This window comes from Malurus melanocephalus, unplaced genomic scaffold, assembly GCF_030028575.1.
Source record: "Malurus melanocephalus ecotype Western Australia unplaced genomic scaffold, MMel_1.1 scaffold_19, whole genome shotgun sequence".
NCBI classification, from domain to species: domain Eukaryota; kingdom Metazoa; phylum Chordata; class Aves; order Passeriformes; family Maluridae; genus Malurus; species Malurus melanocephalus.
The window spans coordinates 212,166-235,067 of record NW_026623251.1 but is presented as its reverse complement, the minus strand read 5'-3'; the positions used below and the strand labels follow the sequence as shown (position 1 = coordinate 235,067).

Below are 22,902 nucleotides of genomic sequence, written 5' to 3'. Positions count from 1 at the left end.
AGCGGTTCAGCCTCCCGATCCCAGCGCACCCCGAGCACTCCCGAAACCCGGTCCTGGCGGGGTGGTGGGGACCCCGCTTTGCTCCCGCAAGCGAGACCCTGGGCCGGGAGCGTCCCCCTGTCGGAACCCCGCCGGCTGCGTCCGCTCGGGGTTGTGGGAGCGTCCGCAGGGGGTCCCGGGGCCGCTGTCCCCGCCCGCCCCGCGCAGCCATTGGCCACAACCCCCCCGCCCGCCGGCCCCGCTGCCCGCGCTTATAGCGGCGGGACGGGCTGCTGCTGGCGCCGGGAGCCGCCGGGATGCGCGCCCCGCCGAGCTGTCCGCGCTGGGCGCTGCTGGCGCTGCCCGTGCTGGCGCTGCCCGTGCTGGCGCTGCCCGTGCTGGCGCTGCCCGCAGAGCGCCTGGCGCTGCTGCCGCACGGCGAGGACCGCGGTGATGCCGCCCTGGAGCCCGGGGACGACGCGCGCTCGGCGGAGCTGGAGCTGAGCACGGCGCTGCGCTTCTACGGSGCGGCCGTCCGATCCCTCTATGTGAGTGTGGGGCCCCCTTCGGCTGCCGGGGGGTCGGAACTGCTCCTGGGGGCTCCCCGGGGAGCTTTGGGTGGGTGCGCCKTGGTGCTTGCTGGGTTCCGTGTGGGTTGTGTGAGCGCCCAGGTCAGAGGCTCGTCCAAAGAGCTGAGTTGTTCAAGTTGTGTTCAGTCAGGTATCGGGGCCGGGTTAATTATCTTCTCGCGCTGTGGCTGTTGCAGATTCTTCTCGGTGCAGTCTCTAGTGGGAGACAATGCAACAGATAGCAGGAGCATAAAGAAAATGCAATCAATTAGCCAGAGTGAATGCTATCCCCAGGCATTTTCTGTTTTCATATAGTGTSTTCAGCTCAGAAGCATCCTCGCTGTGGTCTGTTTTGTGTGTTTCAGCATGCCAGAGTCACAAACCTGAAACTGAGTGTCTAACCAGCAGCCTGGCACGTTCCAGACTTGCACCTCTAAACATTGGGAGAGCTTTATTCCCTTAATGTCTTGGGCACTCTCAGGTGTTCATTGCCTTAAAAATCTCTTGGGCAGAGGAAGTCCATATCCATAGCAATTGCAGGCTTTGAGCTACGAGCACSTCACAGCCATGTCTGTGTGTCTCACAGCTGAATCTGCATCCCAGAGTTGTGTGTGCRAGTTTATAGCTGGTGGAGGGTGTTTGGTGTTTGAAGGTGGGATCAGAAACAGATTGTCTGGGGCAGCCATAAGAAAAACTGTTAAAGATGGCAGCATGCCTTCAGAATTCTGCGAGAATACTGCACACTTTATCACTGCCTCTTTTCCCCTGAAGCCTCACCCAGGCTCAGGGTTGGAGATGTTGAGAAGCATATTGAGGAAGGCCTTGGTAGGGAAGTCACAGTGTGTTCAGTGCATTAATCTGATAAAATAAATCTCACCTCCTGTCCAGATAAACCAATGTGGTTTAGCACCATGGGTCAAAGAAGCAATTTGGTGGACTTCCCTACATGCAGACACAGGAAACTAGAGCTCCATGTGGCTGCATTCATTCAAAATTTGATGCAGTTGCCATGCATTTGTATCTCTTTTATGAGTATTCACCAAAGCTTGGGCTTGGCTTGGGCTACAGTGAATTATATTAGAGCTGCCACTTAAGTTGCACTCTCTTTCATTGTCCAGATAAATCCTGAAATCGTATCTGAAATCCAAGATTTTGAGGGATCCAGGTTATGCTTGTGTGGAAAATGAATGTTGTTCACTGAGGCTGACTGAGATGAAGTATTAAGTGGAATTCAGACTTCAGTTTGACCCTTAGTTCATTGTCTTGCCTTCTGTACTCTAATTTGGTCACTGATCAGTCAAACCAAGAAAAAAAAAATACACTTTTTAAAGCACAAGCATATTCTTGAAAGATAGTGGGCTGTATATTTAGCCACTGAGAAGCAAAGATAACAAGTAGCATGTCAGGTAAGTGACAGAGAAGAGACTGAGTTTTAAAAGACCCATAAACTGATTAACCAGTCTAGGTTTCTTTAGTTTAATAACCTTATTACCAGCCCATGCCCTCAAACAGGAACAGTTCTAATTAGTTTTTGCCTGAAATAATACCTGTCTAGAGCCTATTTTTGAATCACTTCAGGGCTCTGCCAGCATTACTCARTCCTAAGGATGGGCAGTTGTAAGGAATGGCATTTCAGTATCATCCTACACACTATGCAGAGGCTTTTATGTTTTATCTGTGCCACTGAATCTGACACAAGTATTGCAGAAAGGAAGCACAGCACTAACTACATGGGGGTAGGAAAAGCAGAAATATAGGAAATGTATTGAGCAGTTTTTAATGTGTCTTCACATTACACGTTTTTATTGTACATTTGCAATGAGTACTTATGAAACCCTATGAAGTTAGTTCGCCAGCAGGATTTACCAGTGTAGTGCTAGTTGGTAGTAGGTATTACAAAGCTRATACAATTAACATTTAGTTAATTTTATGTAGCAATTTCATGTGGGTTCACTTTCTGTAACAGCTGAGAAGCTGAGTTGTTTGAGTTAGAATTTTAAGTTAGAAAACACACACCAAGAGAAAGGCAAGGAGGTCTATGAAGTGATTGTTTAATATCAACTTGTCATAAAATCCCTGGCAACAAAACCTTTTCTCACAGACAGGAGAGAGCACTTTAATTTCATATAAGTGGAAACAGATTTTCAGATATTGTAATCTTCCATATGGTGGTTTTGTGTGTAAGATTTACAGCACCGAACCCTATCACTAACCTTTTCTGTTCCATTTGCTTTAATAGCACACTTTTAATAAGTTTTTTTCAGTTTGCACTAAGGCTCACTGATGTGGAAAAAATGCAAGGATTAGAGGTTGCCTCCACTTAGGAAAGAACTGAGAATCCGTTAAGGCAAGCTTGGTTCAATTTTTTTAATCCTTACTTTTATTAACTTGTTAAATTTATAGTTGGTTATGTTTGTCATAGAAAGCTTTGCTGGTTTAAGTCAACTGTCACTTCATTATAAAAAYAAATGCAAATTTTCTAAATTCTTTTATGCAGAAATGTTCAAGCCTGCAAAAAGCCTAGTCATTGCACAGGGGGAAAAGTACCTATTTGTTAGAAACTTTAGTTTTTGTTGTACACACAGAGAWACAATTTTTCTTTTAATAGAAAGTACTTCCTTACTTTTTTCTTTTTCTCACTTGGTTTTCAAGGTAGACCTATAATTGTGTGTGTGTGTAATTTTTTCTGCTACAAACCACAAATGTATGTAAACATTGTGTGTAATCCAGAAGTTTAACATGCTAAAAAATACATCTRTGTTAGTTCCTGTCAATTTAAATAGTGTTATACCCTAAAAGGAAAGATGGACTGTAAAGCTGGTCTTTAGACAACGCCCACCTGAGGCCTCTTTTCCCCTCTTTCCTTTTGACAGGAAAGAGGCTTTGATGAAACCCAGTACTTATCCCGAATTGCTTCTCTTTATTTCRGGATCCACACTTTAACCTATGCTTGTGAACTTGAAAGAAACTTAAGAAAAGTTARATGAATATTCACTGTCTTTGTCTATATAAATGTATTCTTAAATCTGAAAGCTAGAAGCAATTTTTCATTATTGGTTTCTTCTTTTGTCTTAAAAATCACTGCAGAGTGAGCAGCTTGTTTATKTACTTTCATGTAATGCCTTGCAAATGTTTTCTGGGTTTTAGRAACATTCCCCTAACATTTAAAAATGAATTGTCTAATTTAAAAACTTGTATAAMATGGGGTTGGAATATTGCATCTCCTTGATAAAATTACTTCTTGCTGCAGCATTTTTAGCAAATAGCAAAGGAATGTTCAGATGCATGTTGCTAAGAGGTGAAAAGAGGAGCCATTTYTTCTGGCTTCTGCTTTATTCTGCARTATTAACTAGTCTTGCTTGTATTTTCTCTTAATTTTAATCCCTACCATAAATGGGGGATCATGAAGCCGCAAAGTCTACTCACACCAAATTTGATGAAGAGCATGGAATTTGTTTAAAATACTTCAAACACCAGTCATCTCTCACAAGAAGATTTAGAGCGGGAGTCGGGTTGCTTGTGTACAAAAAGTGTAAGAAAAGAGAAGGAAGAGGGTAACTTTTAAAATTTAATCTAAATTCATTACTTTAAAGAGGGAGTGCATCTCCTTGCTAAAAGGTGTTAGCAACCAGACTGTAATGTCCACYGTCCTCCACCCTGTCTTTCAGTGGTATAGTATAATTTGTGGGTTTTAATTTTCAAGTCATGTTTTAGCTTTACAGGGATATGAGGTATTTTGTAGTGTACAGATGTTGTAGGAGTTCTGGGAACATTTCTGGACTAGATTTCTCTTTCATGTGTGACTGCAATTGCAGGGTCTGCAGTGATTTAACCCATGCGGTATTTTAGTTGTTTATTCCAAATTCATGGTTCACCTTAGGTCTATGGCCACTGTTAAGTCATGAATGATTAGAGGAAAAATGATCACAATATTCATCTTCTCCCCCTTTYTAACATGACCTGCTTTCCCCTCATGTTCTTGTTATTGGTAGTCCAAGACTTGGGGAYGGATTTGTATGTGGTTGAATGACACTGTGCCAAATGCAGGTGGTGGAAGGGCCTGGGACAAAAAGCTGTGTGTGAACACTTTGTTCACAGCCTCAAGCCCTGACACCTGCGGTCTTGTTCACTGCTTGTGTGTCTGAGAGCCGGCTCTGTTTGCTGAGTTGCTCTGTTTGTAGAGTTGCTGTCACACTTGGATGTGACCTAGCACCTACCTGTATGTGTGTCAGTATTTATCTCTGTTTTAGTCTGAAGTGGCTGACTGGTGTCATCATCTCACTGATGGGTTAAATCTCCCTGAGACAGTACCTGTGGGTTTTCAGACCAAGAGTTTCACTTATGTTTGTAAATGTTTGGTGTTTTTTTCCCCCCTTCAAGTAATAGAGCCATTTTTCTATCAAACTGTGTCAGGGCACTCAGCTGTAAAGAAATTTATATTGTGGCCTGTATCTGCTGTGGAAGTTCTCTCTCTTAGCCTCTATAGCCTCCGTGCTGTGCTCACATCATGTCTTAGGARTGAGCAGCAGCTTGTTGTTAGCCTTGCACAGTAGCAGAGAAGTTCCTAGGAGGATGTTTGYAGTGAAAACTAAAGCAATCCTGGCCAGGCAAAGAGAAGTCTGCACATCTTCCCAAAAGACTTTCACTTAAGCTATTACAATATTATAGCAAAGAGCAGTTTTTTGGGTTGTCATCTATATGTAAATTAGTTCTTCACTCAGAAGTTCTATCAGCTTCTGAAAGAGCGGTGGGAAGGTTATGTATGTCTTTGATAGAAGAGACAATAGGTGTCTGAAATTTAAATAGCTAAAATGCTTTTCTAGGGAAGAAAAAGGCTGTTCTGTTCATAAAGTYGACCTCTGGTTCTGGGCAATCAAAATCCCAGGACTCCTGACATGGGATACATAACAAAAACTTTTTAAAAACGCAGTTGCTTTTCAAATACAATATTGACTTTTGATTCAATTCTTTGGAAATGCAATGAAAATGTTGTCATCTATAGCACATGTTTGGGAGACAGCCAGTTCTTGTGTTATGATTTTCCTCTTCTTATTAGGTTACCACTAATGGGATTATTGCAGTGAATGAACCTTCAAGTGAAGAAAAATATCTTGGTCAGTTCCCAGTGAGTTTTGGGGCTATTGCTCCTTTTATGGCTGACCTGGACACAACAGATGGACRTGGAAATGTGTACTACAGAGAAGATTCATCTTCAGATGTCTTGCAGCTTGCATCAGACTATATTAAAAGAGGTTTTCCTGAGACTGCTTTTGATCCCAGCAGTGTTGTTATTGTTACCTGGAAGCTTGTGGCTCCTTACCAGGCACCAGGAGAAGATCACACCTTGGAAGAAAAGGTAAATGTTAATCAGAATTTATGTTGGACACACACTCAGSTGAAGTGTAACACTTAACTTATTGCTTTGAAGTTTAGATGAATTCCTTTGTGTTTAGATGAATTCTATAGAGCTAAGAATGTGTATTCTTGTTGAAAAGGCTGTAGAAAAATTAGAGTTTCCAGAATTTTTACCTGAGTTTTAATAATATTTTATTAATTCAAAAGRTAATGCTTGAAACTAAATAGCTGGTTATTTTGTATTTCCTAATTATTCTTACTTTGAAWGTTAAATGTGTTGTGATAATAACTGAAATAGAATAACTGAAATAGAATATCCTGATCTCCCTTTGTGCAATATAATCCTTCTGGCTGGCATTTTTCAACAGACTCTGAAGTYCTTTTGACATCAAACTATGTAAAATCGATACCATATGGACTGGTAGGATCTTAAGACTATTTTGAACAGAGATTGCATTCATCAAAAGCAAATGTTTTGTAGCTAGTATTGAATTAAGAAGCAGTTAAAGAGTGAAATTTTGTTTTATTATTCACAAACCATTTCCCCCTTTCAAAACTATTCAGGTACTATCCTGCAAGGTCATGTAACTTTCTGTATCACAATTATCCCAGCTGATGAGAACATTACTGCCACTTAGCAAATCTATTTATATCAAGGACTAATTTCTTTTGCTGAACTTGGCACAAGCATTGTGCTCATAGTAACAATTACCCACTCCAMTAGTGATGTCTGAAGTGCTGTCCTAGTGGTTCCTACAGTAGGCAGGAGTGTTCCTATTGGAAAAGACTTGACCAACATGAAACTTGACCTTTACCTTAAACATTCTGTTTACAAGATTTTTTTAAATTTAATCTAGCACATCACTTCTATTATTTTAAGGAAATGAAATAGTATCCTATAGCATTACAGAACTGAAAATCGTTATGTCGTGGGTAGTCTCTCTGACTGTTTCCTAATTTACCTTTGATAATGTTTTTAATGAGAATGTTTTTTTTCTTTTTAAACACAAAATGAAAATCAGCAATCTCTTGTCTTTCTTGACTGTTTCTACGTGAGTAAATGTGTATTATATTTTTTTTTTCCACAGAGAAACACATTCCAGGCTGTCTTAGCCTCTTCTGACTCCAGTTCCTATGCYATTTTCCTTTATCCAGAAGATAGCTTGCAGTTCTATAGCACATACTCCAAGAATGGYGATGAAAATATTCCTGCTATGGTTGGCTTTAGTCAAGCCTCTACAAACTACTACTTTTGGGAAAAGCCAGGAGCCTACAATGTCATTGCTAATGATGAAGACAGCATTAGAAACCTGCACAAGTATGCTTTTTTCTTTGTTTAAACTCCTCAAGAAAACATTGGAGTTCCATGATTTTCTTAATTGTAGCATGAATCAATGAGAATTRATAAAATCCCATGAGCCATTGCATGGGGAATCACAAGACTGCCACTGATAAATATCCACCCTCTTGAGGACTTTGAGGACTTMGGTGTAATTTGTCAAAAGTCCATATTTCCATTGTCACTGGTCAGAACTGTTGTGTACTTAATTCTTCTATAAATAGTACCACTTAGATTTCAACTCTTCATAGTCTATCCTAGGCAGGTGTTTGTTGCTTGTTTGTTTATGTTGTTGAAAGAAAGTGAAAAAGCAGGAAATTGAATGAGTTAGAAAGCTTTAGTAAGTAGTAGCAGGACCTTTGTGTCCCTAAAATCTCCTGTTCTCACTGCTTTGGAGACAAGAAAGCTAGAAGTTCTCAGTGGAGCTCTGAGTAAGGAGAAAAAGAAAAGTTACTCAGATTGTCAGGGGTGTTTTACAGCTGAATAAACTGTACCTGTAGGTAAGTATGTAACGTAGATAAGATAATTAGATAGTTTTGTTTGACATTTCTCAGTGAAGGATAACATTKTGCATGGGCTAGAAATACCACACAACTCACTTTATTTGGCATGTACTTCTCTTTGACAGAAGCAGCAATGCTGGGAAGCAGGGTGTCTGGGTATTCGAGATTGGCAGCTCATCTGACAGTATCRTGCCTGCCAAGATCAGCAATGTTCTGGAGAGCCTGGAGGCAAACGAAGAAGACCAGGAGATGACTTCTAAGCCCTTTATGTCTGATTATGGCTCCACTGAAATAACACAGCAGTACATCACTGGTAGTACAGACAGCACCGAAGAGGATCAGCATCTTGTGACATACAGTGTTCCTCATCCAGCTGCARAAGACTTTCTGACTTCATATCAAGATGTAACAGAAACACCTTCAACTGWGTCGTTTTACAGTCCTCAAAATTTCCCGACAGCAAAAGCTCCACCTCGCCAGTTTCGGATCCAGCAGTTCCCCCCACAGCCTCCTCAAGTCATAGATGTGGAAGAATTTGATGAAACTGGAATAGGTAAGGTCTTTTGTACAGTTTAGCTTCTTCTAAMATGGAAAGGCTGCAAAATAGACTTGTGAAAGAAATTGAATTACAAAAGAAATAAAGTTTCCTTCTCATTAGCTTCATATCTGAAAATCTGGATARGTCATAAGTTTGTGTTATTCATCAAGGTAGTTAACTTGGATGTCACCTCAGACWCAGATCTTGCCAGTCTAGTAAATTAGTTCCCTAAATAAGCTCCTCAAGACCTTTCTCAGATATGTTACTGAACACAGGTGATTTATTAAAGGTCAGGAATAGAAGCTGTTGCTAAATTTTTTAGCTGGGGTTTCATGGCTTCAAATCTTAGAAGGGTGGAATTTGTAGCTCTATGTTGTGATAAAGCATTTATAGAAATCTTAGAGTAGTGTGACTGACTATCAAGGTGTTAATTGTATCTTGAAGCAGATGTGAGAATTGCTATCTCCACTAAATAATAGGTCAAAACAGTTAGGATTACAGGATACATCGATTGCTGTATGGTTCTGGTACTGTACTGATAGGTTTTTTCCAAAGTTGGAAAGTCTTTTTGTTTTTATTTGTGAACAAGGACAAGTTAAAATTTTTGTGTGTTTAGTTTTGACAAGAATTGTAACTGTTTTGTGTTACTATAGATCTACTGAAGTAAGTAGAATTAAATAGTTTTCTAACTAAATGATTAAACAGCTGAAGCCCTAATGTTTTCTGCAAAATAGCAGGCAGTTACTTGCATACTGCAAGGTTTTCCAGTATCAATTACAATCGTTCATTTTCCTTGAAGAGAAAACRAAAAAACTAATCAAGTGAGTCCAGATATACTTTTAAACTAGTCTCGAGTATGTGAATACCACAATAATTACATGAAGTATAAATGTCTGGTCTTTTTTTCTCTCCAGTGTTTCGCTACCACACAGATGTCCAACAGACCTGTGCTAACAACCGTCACCAGTGCTCTGTTCACGCTATTTGCAAGGATTATCCCAACGGATTTTGTTGCAGCTGCATTGCTGGTTACAAAGGAAACGGCAGACAATGTGTAGCAGAAGGTAACTGGTTTGAAATTTAGATACATAAGCAACAAATACACATGACATTCTTGAATGAGGTGACCTGTTCTCATTTCTTAAAAGATGTGCTCAAAACTTTTGGAAAGACTTATAACTGAGATATAGTTAAAGGTGTTTTAATCAGTGAGCTCWAATTTTTAAAATGCTGTGGTTTTTTGAATGAAGCAAATTATTTTAAGTGGTCATTATATGCTTGATGCATCTTAATGTGACTTTCTAGGAAAAAGAAACTCTTCTGTAACTGACATCATTTAATAGAAAGCGTAATATCCAGTGGTATTTCCTAGAATTAGTCATGAAGTTCCARCGTGTTACAATCTGATATGGTCCTCACTCTAGAAATGGACAGTTCAAAGTGATGAACAAATTAACTTTGATCATTGAACCAAAGAGTGTGGCTCCTCTTTGTCTGACTCTTAAGCTGCTTTACTAAAGGGCTGATCTGCCACATTTTTCTTAAATACCCATTTAAACTTTGTTCCTGTGTAAAATCCATAAAGGAATTTCTTATGTATACACTTGTAATCCTTGTAGCGATTTGACTCGGAGTACAGATGCATTTCAACAACTCAAGTAGTTTACTGCAAGATTGTGTTTTATAAACCAGGAAAGCGAACCTAGTACTCAGCTTGCAGTTCATAAAATTAGATTTTTCATAGAAAGGATAGAAGGATCTAATGATAATGAAATTTAAACTTCCGTGTAGGAAATTGTATACAGAAGAAAACTAGCAATCCATAAATAGCTACTTCTATATAATACTGACAGTCTTCAAAATGGTCAATAGTTCAAAGTCAAGAAATGTAATAGGTTAGAATTAATAATAATTAGGTTAATTATTAATTATATATAGGTTAATTAATTATATATATATATTAATATTAACCTATTAATAATAAATAGGTTAATTTTCTAATTGGGAATGAACAAATTTGCATTCATTGTGTATTGATATGAAGTGTGATCTTAAAAAGATGTTTCTGTCTGCCACTTGCTGTCAGATATACTGTAACAGTGTCATGGAGTTACCCTTGCAGACAAAATCGTTAATGAGGATAAAAGAGCATCCATTCAGGCAAATTCATTTATCATCCGTATACGATGATAATATAATTTAATCATCTGTATAAGACAACACACATGAATGTACCTACATAAGCAAGTGAATGGCAATTTCTGGTCTGAATTCTGTGAGCATTTGTTTGCCATTTATTTCAACWCTAAACACTGAATCTGGTGAATGCTCTGAACATGTTCCTTAGAGAGTAGGAGAGAACTGTTATTTTGTTCTGATGCATTTTATTGATTTGCCAGGTTCTCCTCAGAGAGTCAATGGGAAGGTCAGAGGAAGAATTTTTGTAGGAAATAACCCTGTTCCCGTTGTATTTGAGAATACTGATCTCCACTCCTACGTCGTGATGAACCAAGGCCGTGCCTACACTGCTATCAGCACAATCCCAGAGACTTTGGGATATTCTTTATTACCTCTTGCCTCTATTGGAGGCATCATAGGATGGATGTTTGCTGTGGAACAGCAAGGATATAGAAATGGATTCAGCATTACTGGTAACTTCTAAATTAAAATCATGTTCAAATATGCTGTTTTCCTCTGTCTTGATAGAAATGTGTATTTAAAAGCAATATAGGGTGAAAACACATCTATTCTAAGCTGCAAATTGGGTTTTTGTAATCAAATTTCTCACTATTTTTTCTTGTTTAGAATGTATAGACAGTGAATTTCTTTAATTTACCATAAATGTACAGGAACTAAGTGTGTTAAAGAAAAGATTGTCTTGGCCAGTTCCTCTTCAAGAAAGAGATTATTAAAAAGACCTGTTGAGTTTGGGTTTTTTTGTTACTGAAGTGTACATAGATAACTAAAAAAGCTTCTACCACATCTTCAATAGATCTAACATGTTAATTCCCTGGTTGTACCAAAACAGCAAAAGAGAAACAAAAATCTGACCTTGTGAGGGTCTGAAGCACTTAACAGCTGCTGCAGGACAGCTGACTCTGTTAACTTGTTTGAGGGAAATCCCTGTTCACAATTGGAGCTTTTTATAAGAGATTGAATCTACAGCTTGAATTCATTTGCACAACCAACCAGATTTGGCCTCAATCTGCTCTAGGGGAACATGTGTTTCTTCTTAAAATTTGATCCTTTACAGACATGTAATATGAATTTAGTTGAACCACTTTTTGGTTTGGGATTTTCTTGGATTTGGTATGTTTGAAGTTTGTTGTGGAATTTACAACAACGTTTCTCTTGGTTTTGATTTGAGAACAGATGTACTGGATTTTTAATGTATTTTTTTTAACTTTGTATTCCTAATGGAAATTTTCTCCAAATTGTCCTTTTAAATGGCAGGATAAGGCCTACTGCTATTAGCTTGGTGAGAACCTCTTTTTAAAATTTACTAAAACTCTGCTTCCTCATATTTATTTGTTCGGTGGATTTATTATGTCCTCRGATTTATTATGTTCGGTGCTTAAAAAAATTTCCTTGCAGTGTCCACATATATTATCAGTATATGTCTGAAAGTTGTTCCACTAGAAACACAAGATACTAGCAATTGCATCAAAACTTGCAGACAATAGTAATTTGCATTTTATCTACTAGAAGCAATACTTGGAATAACAGGATTCAGAAAACTCTATTAAGTTTAAGGTTTAAATGCTCTGTCTTTAGGTGGCGAATTTACACGGCAAACAGAAGTAACTTTCCTTGGCAACAATGAGAAGCTGGTTGTGAAGCAGAAATTCAGTGGCATTGATGAGCATGGTCACCTCACCATCAGCACAGAAATGGATGGCAGAATACCTGAGATCCCATCTGGGGCATCAGTCCACATAGAACCATACACTGAACTCTACCACACTTCTAGCTCTGGTAAGGTTCCATAAGAATGAAATTATAAGTAAGTAAACATTCCTTAAAGCAGAGACTAGGACAATCTGAAAAAACATTCTTCCCTTTTTAGCAAGTGCATTTAGGGTCCTTTGACTTGCAGAAAGCTGCATTTTGCCTCTTAGGAAAAGGTTTCAAAAGAAGGTAGATTTCGAGTGGGACAATGTAAATATTTCTAAGCTTTTCATTGAAAAAAGTTTAACTTTCTCTGAACTGATGTTTCCAAAACATTCTCAATTTCCCTTTTTGTTTGCCTTGTTTTTACACTGTTGATGGCAGTGCACAAGTTGCAAAGTTTTTTCTGTAGTTCCACAGCCCTTTTGTAGGAGCTGTACTGGTGCATATATTTTTGTGGCTATGCCACTCAGTGAGCTTTGATCTTGTCTGATGAGACTAAACCATTTATTTACCACTTTCTCTCATATGAACTGCATTACAATGACTCTGCAAGCATTTATCTGTACTCATTGAGCTGACTTTCAACAATCAACTGGAGAAGAATTAAAAATCTCTTAATTCCCTGATCAGATTCCTATATTGTCTCCTCAGCATTTCTCTCTCCTCTTTCGCAATTCCTTTATCGCAGATCCTAGGCTTTCTAAGAGAACCATTCTTCATTCACTGTTTACAGAGCAATCTGCTTTTGCTTACTTACTTTGCTTTCTGCTTCCTGGATAAAATTATGGATGTTTCAATGCAGAAAGAAAAAAAAGGGAGGTTGGAGGGTTGCTGCTGGCCAGCCAGCCCAGCTGTCAAAGAGCAACACAGAGGAGGCAGCCTGTGGTGCACCCACATGCACGTGCATACTGGAGAGACTGCTTTGCTGCAAGGGTGCACTTTTGGTTGCTAGAGATTGAAAATGGTGTGGTTGCATCATCACTGCCCTCATTCACTAATGTCTGGGTTTGGTAGACAGTGATGAACCCCCTAAGTGCTTTGCCTGTTATGAACTGGGAGAAGGAGGAGGTGGAAGCAGCAGGAAGCTTCTGCTTTGTCCTGAACAGCTTCAGAGTTTGGGCAGTGTGTGCTCTGTAGAACATTTGCCTGCGTGACAGAAAGGCTGCTCCCATGGAGCTAAAGTCAGGGGCTGGAGGGAAGCATCCTTTAGGCTGGATTTGATTTAGTAGGACTCAAACAGCTGCTATTCTGCTGTCCTATGGCATATCTAATGGATTATTACTTAGCAGAAATCCAGATTTTGCCAGCTGTTGCAAGTGGGTTGATGAAGGTGTGTTCAGGAGTACAAACAAAGAATAGTGGTGCTCTAAGGACCTTTCTGTTGGTGGGAGGATCCACAAGCTCAGATTTTTTTAAGAGTTTTGTTCAAAATTTTTCACTGTGTATAAAACTGTTGTGAAGGATACAGGAGGTCTCAGACATGCAGTTTTTTCAGGGCTCTGTTAAAATTAAAGGCAAATAGCCTTCAATGAACTAAAAGTGGGTGTAGTTTAGTGCTGGCAAGATGGGTCTCGTCCATAACTTGGAGATCCATTAAATAAACCTACCTAAAGGAACCTCTGATTTTGATGAGTTGAATTTTCCTTTCATTACTTGGAAATCCACAAAGTAAAGTTAAATTTTTTAAATACATCCAAATTAATCAAATTACTAATTTCTCAAAGCTGTGATACCTGAGAGCAGAGTAAGTGTACTCAAGTGCTTATTCCTTTGCATAGAAACACATCCACTTTCACAGCCTCTTGCCTTTGAAATTCCTATTTGCACTACACAGACTGCATCCCAAATAAACAGACAGCATTTGACAGAGTGTTTTTGTTCTCTGCTCTGATCAGTGTGTTTGCTGTCATGTTGTAGTGATAACTTCATCRTCCTCGAGGGAGTACACAGTGACAGAGCCAGAAAGGGACGGGGTGGCTTCCACGTACACGGGKGCCTATCAGTGGCGCCAGACCATCTCCTTCGATGAGTGCATCCACGATGACTCCCACCACTCTGCTCCTGCCACCCAGCAGCTCTCAGTGGACAGTGTGTTTGTCCTGTACAACAGAGATGAGCAGATCCTGCGATATGCCATGAGCAATTCTATCGGCCCCATCAGTGGTAAGTATCAATTGCAAATTTTGCTTTTTCCCTTTTACGAGTAATTTAGAGCAGTCATGCTTTTTTTTTTTTTAAGCCTGCCCTAGCTGGTATTGAGTTAAAATAATTAGTTTCATTAGTAAGTAGAAGTCCACATCGACAGGTTAAGGGGGAAAAAGGGACAGTAGAAAGTTTGTATTTTTACTAGAGAAAGAGTACGTAAGTGATTACCTATTCTTGAAATTCAGTGGGGTTTGTGTCTAATTCCTTRAAATACTTTCAACTCACCTGTTCGAATCTATTGCCACATGGAAACGTGGAGTATATTTTTTTCCTAATTTGTAGTTTCTTTGTTAATTACTTTTTTGCATTGTCACACATAAGGGCAAAAGAGGGGAATAAGATTTACCTGGGATAAATTTCTATAATTTATCTTGAAACATGGCATTTTATCTTTGAATTGTAGGCTTATGAAACATATTTTTTGGATGAGTTATCCAAGCTTGTACTAACAACAGAAAGAAAGCAAAGAGGCAATTTGAAAATGTACACCAGATGAGTAGAAAAACAGGCTGAGCTTACTTTTTATTTGTTACAAAATAAAGTTCCACTAATTAAAATATACCAATTTATAAATAAGCTGTTAAGAATCATGTTTTGAGTCTAGTGTCAGTGACTAGAAAATAAATTATCTTTATCTTGATAAATTATCTCTTGATTAGAGAAGTTTTTGTGGCTTGTTTTAACTTGATACTCCTTCATACAAGAAACAAGGAATGCAGGTGCTCTTAAACACATATCTRAGACTGGTATCCTGCATATCACATGCAAGTCCCTTTCTTCCTGATCCAGAAAGTTTATTTCCTTGTTTAATGAGCATTACAAGCAATCTCCTTCTGAGTCTTAAACTGAGTGTTATTACTTGGACAGAGTAGTCAAGGCTAAAAATGGTCTCTCTTGCCAGATGGTTCTGCTGATATTAACCGGAATCCTTGCTACACTGGCACTCATAACTGTGACACCAACGCCGTGTGCCGTCCAGGAACTGGAAATCGTTTCTTCTGTGAATGTTCAATTGGCTTCCGCGGAGATGGAAAYGTTTGTTATGGTACAAAATGCTTCTGTTCATTGCAAAATGAAAGCTGACATAGAATCTTTTCCTTGGGGTATATTGACCCTCAGGACTAGGCATTCCAGCAAAATGAACTGCCCTGAGGGGTTGGCTTTAGGGTTAGAGGGTTGGTGGGCTCCCTGATGTATCTCAATAATCAAAGTAAGCAAGTTTGACTGTCTTGAAGAGTACATTTTCCTAGCTTGCAAAGCATATTTCCTACTAAGTTTGTCTTTTTATAAAACATTTGGAAACTTAGTTGTGAGAAACTTACTGTAATGCAAGTTCTGGTTAAAATGAGTCAACTARGTTAAAAGTTCTCAAGGGAGATGAGAAATAGGAAATGCACATGCAGACAGAGCACAGATATGTGTAATTAATTGAAGTAATCTTTTTCATGATCTGCTTTGAAAATCCTTTTCTCTTCACAAAAACTCATATTTCCCAGTTCTGCCTAACTCTGTATTCTTAGTATAATTGAGTTTTGCCTTGTAATCAAATCACAATATTAATACTCATTTTCAAGAGGTGAAAGTGTCATCCCTATCACCTAAGCAAGTTTCAGGGTTTTTTTTAAACTAAAAGCACAACTCTCCTTCTACTCCAACCCTTTAATCAACTCACAAATGAAAACAAGAGCATCACACTGTCCCTTCCAGTACTTTGGTGCTGTGACTTGAGTAGCAGTGGATATGGTTATGGATACAGATATGGGTATGGATACAGATATGGATACGGATATGGATATGGATAATGAAAGGGGAAGCCTTTCCTAGAGATCATGTTACCCCAGTGGTTATCATTGTTTCTGATCGCCTAAGGCTGAATTTTCTTTGGCTCCTTTTTCCTCTCCACTTTCCTTTGCTTTCCCCGTATTACTCCATGATAGAACTTTTTCCTCTCCACTTTCCTTTGCCTTCCCCTTATTACTCCATGATAGAACTTCTTTTGGTTTGTTTTCTTCTTTTTGCAGATTAGCTGAGGACACAGTTACCTCACATTTTATTTTCAGGTTATCAATATCTCTTAAGAAGTATTGTCTATCCAAGAGTGGCCTAAGTATAGAAGACTACTACTAATCAATAGTTCCCCAGTTTCTGTTTTTCTGGCATCCATATTAAATGCATCTTTGTAATAACCAGAATCCTTCTAATATCCTAGATATTGATGAGTGTTCAGAGCAGCCAGGGCTGTGTGGCAGCAATGCAGACTGCAACAACCAGCCAGGAACSTACCGCTGCGAGTGTGCCGAGGGATACCGCTTCGCAGCAGACGGGCGGACTTGTGTGGGTGAGTTTCATGTTTCCTAAAGGCATTGCCCACCAGCTTATGGGCTGTGATTCATCTCACAGGGACAGAAAACTGTGCTCCATGATCTGTGCTGACTTCTAATGTCAGTGGAATCCAGGAGTTTGTTCTGCAGCTCGTGATTCTGGGCTTCTTTTGCGTTTTCTAGGTGCTGTGCCTTTTGCCTTTTTGGGGGTTTGTGCTTTGTTTCTTATGTCTAATCTAGAGTTCCATTTAACAGATGAGTGTTTGGTTACAGATTCATCCCTTAGGCAAAGTAGTGCACAGTTCTAAACCAGTGTGCCTTGGCTATTGCAGATTTATTCTGAAGTGAAAATCTATCATGATGAAAAGGAATTGTAGCTGCAGATAATTTCACTGTTAAAATCTTTGAAATTTGGCTCTTCAGCTCATTTTTAATGAATCATTAAATATCACATTCAGTGGTTGTCACTGAACTAGTTTATTTTTCTGTAATTTAAAAACTTCTTTCTGGAGGAAGACTGAGTTAATCTATCTTGCTAGACTAAGATTTTTCTAACAAGGGATATATTTTTCCTATTTGCCCCATTTTTCACTCAAGTTGTAGAAATTYCTTTTGCAAAAAGGAATCCACAACTGGTAGATAGAAGAGGGATAATGGCAAATAACAGATAAAAGAGGAATGATGTCTCTATCCCTACAGCTGCAACCATCAGGATAGGATAGGCACTAAATCCTTTTTCTTGTTAGAATATTTATCTTCGAAACCTGACAGTAATTCCATASCAAAAAAACCCTATACACACTCTTCCAGTATGGCTGTAAGTTCCACTTTCTTTTTGAAAGAAGTGATAACAGCTGATAACAGCTGTTTGCTTCTGTTGTGGCTGCTTTGTGGTGGAAGCTCAGTTACCCTTTGATCAGCTAATTCATCCAGGTTTTTGCTCACTGTAGCAAAGACTGTTCTTCAGCTAAGACTGGGGAGCCTTCATCCTACAGCAGACAATTGCATTGCTTTCCTTGACTTTTTGACTTTGCGTGCTGTGYATTACGCTCTTGTCACAAGCCAAATTTCTCTGCTCCAGTAAGAATTACAATTCACATCTGTTGTCTAAGTCATGTTGAGCCCTAAGTCTCCCTTTGTTGCAGAAGAGTCAAAAAAAGCAGCTTCTTCTAACAAGACCACTGGAAGGGATAGGGTGAGATGTGGAAGAGCAGCTTTATGTTCCTTCCGTTATGTCCAACACAGCACTTTTGTGACTTGGACCTGAAAGGGAACATTCTTCCCTCCAGCCATGACCTCACCAGCTTCACTCTACCACTTTCCCACGAAGCTGATGTTCCACTTTTAGCAAGTGCTAAGTAAGTCTTTGCCCAGATTGAAGAATTTCAGTTTGATCRTTTCCTTCAACCAAAACTAAATTGCGTTTGTAAGGCTGAAGAGAAGGAAGATAAACTCTAGTTTCCCAACATATTGAAAATAAATATCATGGTAATATTCACACAGTGGAGGGTTTTATAACCTACAGACATTTTGAAACCCAGAAGGGGCAACAGCAGCCCTCTCTGCTTTTGCAAATTGCTTTGGGATATCAATGGATCTGGCATTTTTTTTTCATACCAGCTGTGTGATTCACTGGATAGTTTTAGAAGAGAGTTGTAAATAAATCCTGTTCTCCCATTTGCAGGATGAGAAACAGGAGGATTTGGGGAGTCCCTTTGTGCTCCAACTCTTAACTTACGCATTTATGATGCTGTTCTTAATGAATTATTTTGTAATCTAAAACTTACTTCACCAAAGATATTAATTATTCTAACAATGATGTAATTTCCTCCAAAGATACAGAAAAAAAGAGGGTTTTAAGATATGGCTCTGATAACAGATTTTTGTTATTTCCCTGCTGACACTGTGTTAGTTTCCATCTGTGTACTATGATGAAATGAACATTGTAGAGTCTTCTCTTGCCACCCCCCCCCCCAACTGCTCATAAGAGTTGTGTAAAGAGAGACTCAGTGTTACAACAGCCTTTGTTACAACAGCTGGAAGTCTGTTCCTGGATATGCACACTGGACACTATTTTCAGGACCCAAATTCTTGCAGCATTTTACATCTTCCTATTTCAAGTACCATAGTTTCCTTTCCTGTTCTCTTACATAACAGGTAAGCATAGGCAGAGCTCCAGTAAGTTCCTGAAACAATTTGCAAAGTAGTGCAGTGTCTTCAGAGTCACTGATGTCAACATGACAGAGTTATGAAAAGCTGCAGGTCTGGTCCCAGATCTCTCCAGTAGTTGACAAATATGTTTATCTCCCATTGAGTGACTCACAGCTCCTATTTGTTGCCAAGTGACAGCAGCCCTGGGTCAGTGCTAGGTTAGTGTAGCAGGTCATCTAAATAATCCCCAGTGAAGTGAGCTGGCCACTTAGCTAACATGTGAGATAGCTCTATGAGATGCCTTACATTTCTTCATTCAGGACTGCTTTTCATAAACAAAGCTGTTATGGATATTGGGATCTGTCACTATGGCAGCATTTCTGCCCTGTTCCATATTAACAAGCACCTGTGAGGTGCTGAGGACAGTCAATAAGTCAAATAAGATTTAACACCAGTGAAAGGGGAGATTTTTGAAAAATAATTAAAAAAAAAAAAAACCACAAAACCAAACCAAAACCCAATCCCCAGAGCAAAAAAACTCAGTTTCCTTGTTTCCTTACTCTTCTGTAAGATTTCACAGCTTTTACAGCTGTTCTTCTCTCCTATGAATTTACTATGAGGCTCAGACATCGTGAAGGAAACTTCAAATTTTCATTTCCTCTCTTCCACATGTAACCTGCAGCTGTTGAATACGTGGTGAACCACTGTCAGACGGGCACACACAACTGTGACATTCCTCAGCGTGCTCAGTGTGTGTACACTGGAGGGTCTGCCTACGTCTGCACGTGCCTCCCTGGCTTCTCCGGAGATGGGCATGCCTGTGAGGGTGGGTAGAGCCATTTGTTGTGGGGCTTTTTTACTCTCTATTGCACAGCTGTGCTAGCCTTTGCTGTGTCCTATATTTACTTGTGATTTCAAGTAGGAAATTTCATAGTTTAAGTCCCTTTGGTAGGCATTTTTATTAAGCATTTGTCTTTTCCTCCCCTAGCTTTAGAATTCACTCTCCAATATTTGGTTTATAGAAGCTCCAAGATGAGATAACTGCAGAAACTACAGTAGGTGCAGCTGCAGATCTGTCTGCTGCAATTGTTTGCACTGTAGTGGTTTAAATTACAGAGGTGGTGAAACAAAATCCTCAGACTCTGTAAAAAAATGTACATTCAGTTTCATGTCCGTCTGAGTGCAGTGGAGGAGCAGCTTTACCTAACTACATGTTGGAAGCATTGCTAGCCAAAGCCTTCTCCTGCTGTGTTAAGTAATTTCTTTGGGAAATATGGGCATATATAGTCTATATAGTCTTTGGGAAATATGGGCACAGTCTAAAATACTGTGTGAGTCAATAATGTCTATCACCGTTTTAAACAGCAGAATGCTGGGATTTGCTGAGATACAGAATCTAAAATAGAGGCATGTTTTCCCCCACTTTATTTGCTCCTTTGTATTTCTGTACTAGATGTATGTTCAAAAAAAGTCTGTATGTCTAATCAGATACCCTAAAATAGGAGTCTGAAAATGCTGCAGGTTTGTACTCTAATTCATCACTCTGGTTTGTCCATCACAAGGAACAGTCACCTGAGACTGATCTTTTCTTTTACAGATGTAGATGAATGTCAACAGGGCCACTGTCATCCAGATGCTTTCTGCTATAACACACCTGGGTCCTTCAGCTGCCACTGCAAGGCAGGTTATCGTGGGGATGGTTTCCGATGTGTATTAGGAGGTAAAATTCCATAGTTCTTGAAAGTTGGACCAGAAATATGATTTGGGATTTGGAGGATATATATCTTAATTTGGTTCCCTTCTGAAACAAAATGTCTACAGCCACATTGGTCTGTTTATTCTTCTCAAGTCCTTCAAGTTTAGGACTTTACCAAGCTTGTGTCAAAACTCATACCTTGACTAATATCACTTTTCCATGATATCCTGTTCAATACCCCATTTTATGCTTTGTTTATTCTATCCTCATCAGTTTCAGCCTTGAGCAGTTATTATCTTTTGAGTTTGTCTTGTGTAAAAGTTTGACTGTGGGGGTAATTTGATTTGCATACTCAGTAATCACTTACCATAAAACATCTGAAATTGCTGGCAATGCAAATAAGTGCAATATTTACAGGAGAAAAGTGATAAATGAGACCAAAGTCAAGAGGCTGTTGTCTGCAGTGAGATCTAGATGCCTACATGCCATCATACAGCCCCTGGTCTAGAAACACTTCAGTTTCCAGCTGGCACTTACTTGTTTATGTATTTACCCAACTTATTCTCTGTTCAGCCAAAGCTTCTTTATCCTTTCACTCTTCTGTTTCTACATTGTACTTTGAGGCTCGAAGTATAAAACTCATCTTGAAGGTATGCTTAAAAAAAAACCGCAAACAAAACAAAAACCCAAAACAACAAACTAAAAAAAAAACAACAAAAAAAAAAACCGCAAAAAAAAAAACCCCAACAGCACCAAAAAAAAAAAAGAAAAAAACACTGGAGCACAAGGTAGCATTGTTTTTTTACTTTAATTCAACAGCATGCCAGACCTAAGGGACAGCACTCGGATTTTGTTTGAATGGTGAATGCTTTCATCCAGGAAATAAAGCCTATCTTCTGAGTATATTCTTCTTCCTCAAAGAAGAAGAGAGTTGTTGGGCATTTCTCAATAGACTGAAACTCAAATTGTGCAGTCAAGAGTAAAAAGAATATACTGGGGCCAAAAAGAAAGAAAGGGTTTGGGGGTTTTTGTTTGGGTTGTTTGTTGTTTTTTTTTTTTTTTTATTTTGATAGTGAATATACTTGCTTTAAAGTGCTTGTCTCTGTGACATAATATCACTACCTGAAACTTATTATTTTATCTTGCCTCTATATTCCCTAATTATGATTTTCTGACTTTTTTTTGCACAATTGGATGCTCAGTTTTTAAAACCAAAAAGCAAAGGACTGTACAGAGGAAAGAAGAAAATCACAAAGTTGTTCCTCATTTTAGATCACATTTACATGGCACTTCATTTGCACCATAACGCATCTTATTTGAAATCAGTGCAGTGCTTGTAGATTTTTATATCATAGGTAATTGCAGGAGGTTTTGAAGGATTTAATTCTGAGGCTTAGCTTTTGCCACTTTGTCAGTCTTTTAATATCCTTTTTAACTATGCATGACATGCATGATCACCCATGTGTATTTTCATTTTAGTGCCAGGTGAATGAAAAACTACTTGGAGTTTATGACCTGTGTAAAAATGTTTAACTAACTATCTAGCTGATAAAAACAGAATTATTTCTCCTAAAGGAGAGACTTGATGTGAATAACTTGAAGCAAATCAAACCTTAAAGCTTCCAGTTCTTCAGGCAGAACTGTAGAAGCAAAACCATTGCTTTCATATCTGCCACATACCTTTTRTGGATGAAACAGGTGGTTTGGTGGACTGATATTTGAAATCAACCAATTAACTTTGTTGCAAGGACCCAAGTAACTTCTTCAGAGTATATGTGATGATTTACCTAAGTGGGTTTTTTTTGTGTTAAGAATAACATTTTTTTCTTATGCAGTGGTTAGTGTGTTTACTAAATTGCTAAGCACATGGTATTATTTTGTCAAAACTTTATTTTTTGCTACTTATCCTGTACACTTCTTCATTTACTCTACTCAACACAATTGTATCTTGAATGGTGCACTTTCCATGTCACAATTTTAATAGTAGAAAGCAAATTTTTTAGGAGTTTTGTATCTATTGTTTTAGGAGGTGGAGATAGGCTAAGTTTTGTTAATCTTCATATATGCCTCGCTGATTTTTTTTATACTGTTTTGTATTGCCAGTAGAAGACAGGCTTTTAGAAACACTTGCATCAACTATCTCTGCTCATTAAATGCTCTGAGCAGAAGAATACCTGTATATATAAGAAATCTCATTTTTGCTGAATTGTGACTGAAATACAGAGTATCTGTGTTGCTCAGCTTGCATGCAGCAATGGCAATGTTTACAACTTAGTGACTGCTCCTTTCTTAGAGTTAATAGAACAATAGCTGCCCTTGGAGTGTCATCTGTTGGTAAAGCTTTAGTGCTTCTAG

General features: G+C 38.9%; 1 protein-coding gene across 1 annotated transcript in view; it reads left to right on the top strand.

The window, feature by feature from the left end:
- The first annotated feature begins 281 nt into the window (after positions 1 to 281).
- Positions 282 to 22,902, top strand: part of NID1 (nidogen 1) — a 42,526-nt gene continuing 19,905 nt past the window's right edge. The window contains exons 1-12 of the mRNA XM_057389715.1: positions 282 to 527; positions 5,605 to 5,904; positions 6,992 to 7,221; positions 7,871 to 8,298; positions 9,198 to 9,347; positions 10,683 to 10,934; positions 12,058 to 12,258; positions 14,092 to 14,337; positions 15,281 to 15,424; positions 16,589 to 16,717; positions 19,534 to 19,677; positions 20,449 to 20,571. Of these exons, the coding sequence (XP_057245698.1) occupies positions 297 to 527; positions 5,605 to 5,904; positions 6,992 to 7,221; positions 7,871 to 8,298; positions 9,198 to 9,347; positions 10,683 to 10,934; positions 12,058 to 12,258; positions 14,092 to 14,337; positions 15,281 to 15,424; positions 16,589 to 16,717; positions 19,534 to 19,677; positions 20,449 to 20,571 (2,578 nt within the window). The 5' untranslated portion in view covers positions 282 to 296. The remainder of the gene's footprint in view (positions 528 to 5,604; positions 5,905 to 6,991; positions 7,222 to 7,870; positions 8,299 to 9,197; positions 9,348 to 10,682; positions 10,935 to 12,057; positions 12,259 to 14,091; positions 14,338 to 15,280; positions 15,425 to 16,588; positions 16,718 to 19,533; positions 19,678 to 20,448; positions 20,572 to 22,902) is intronic.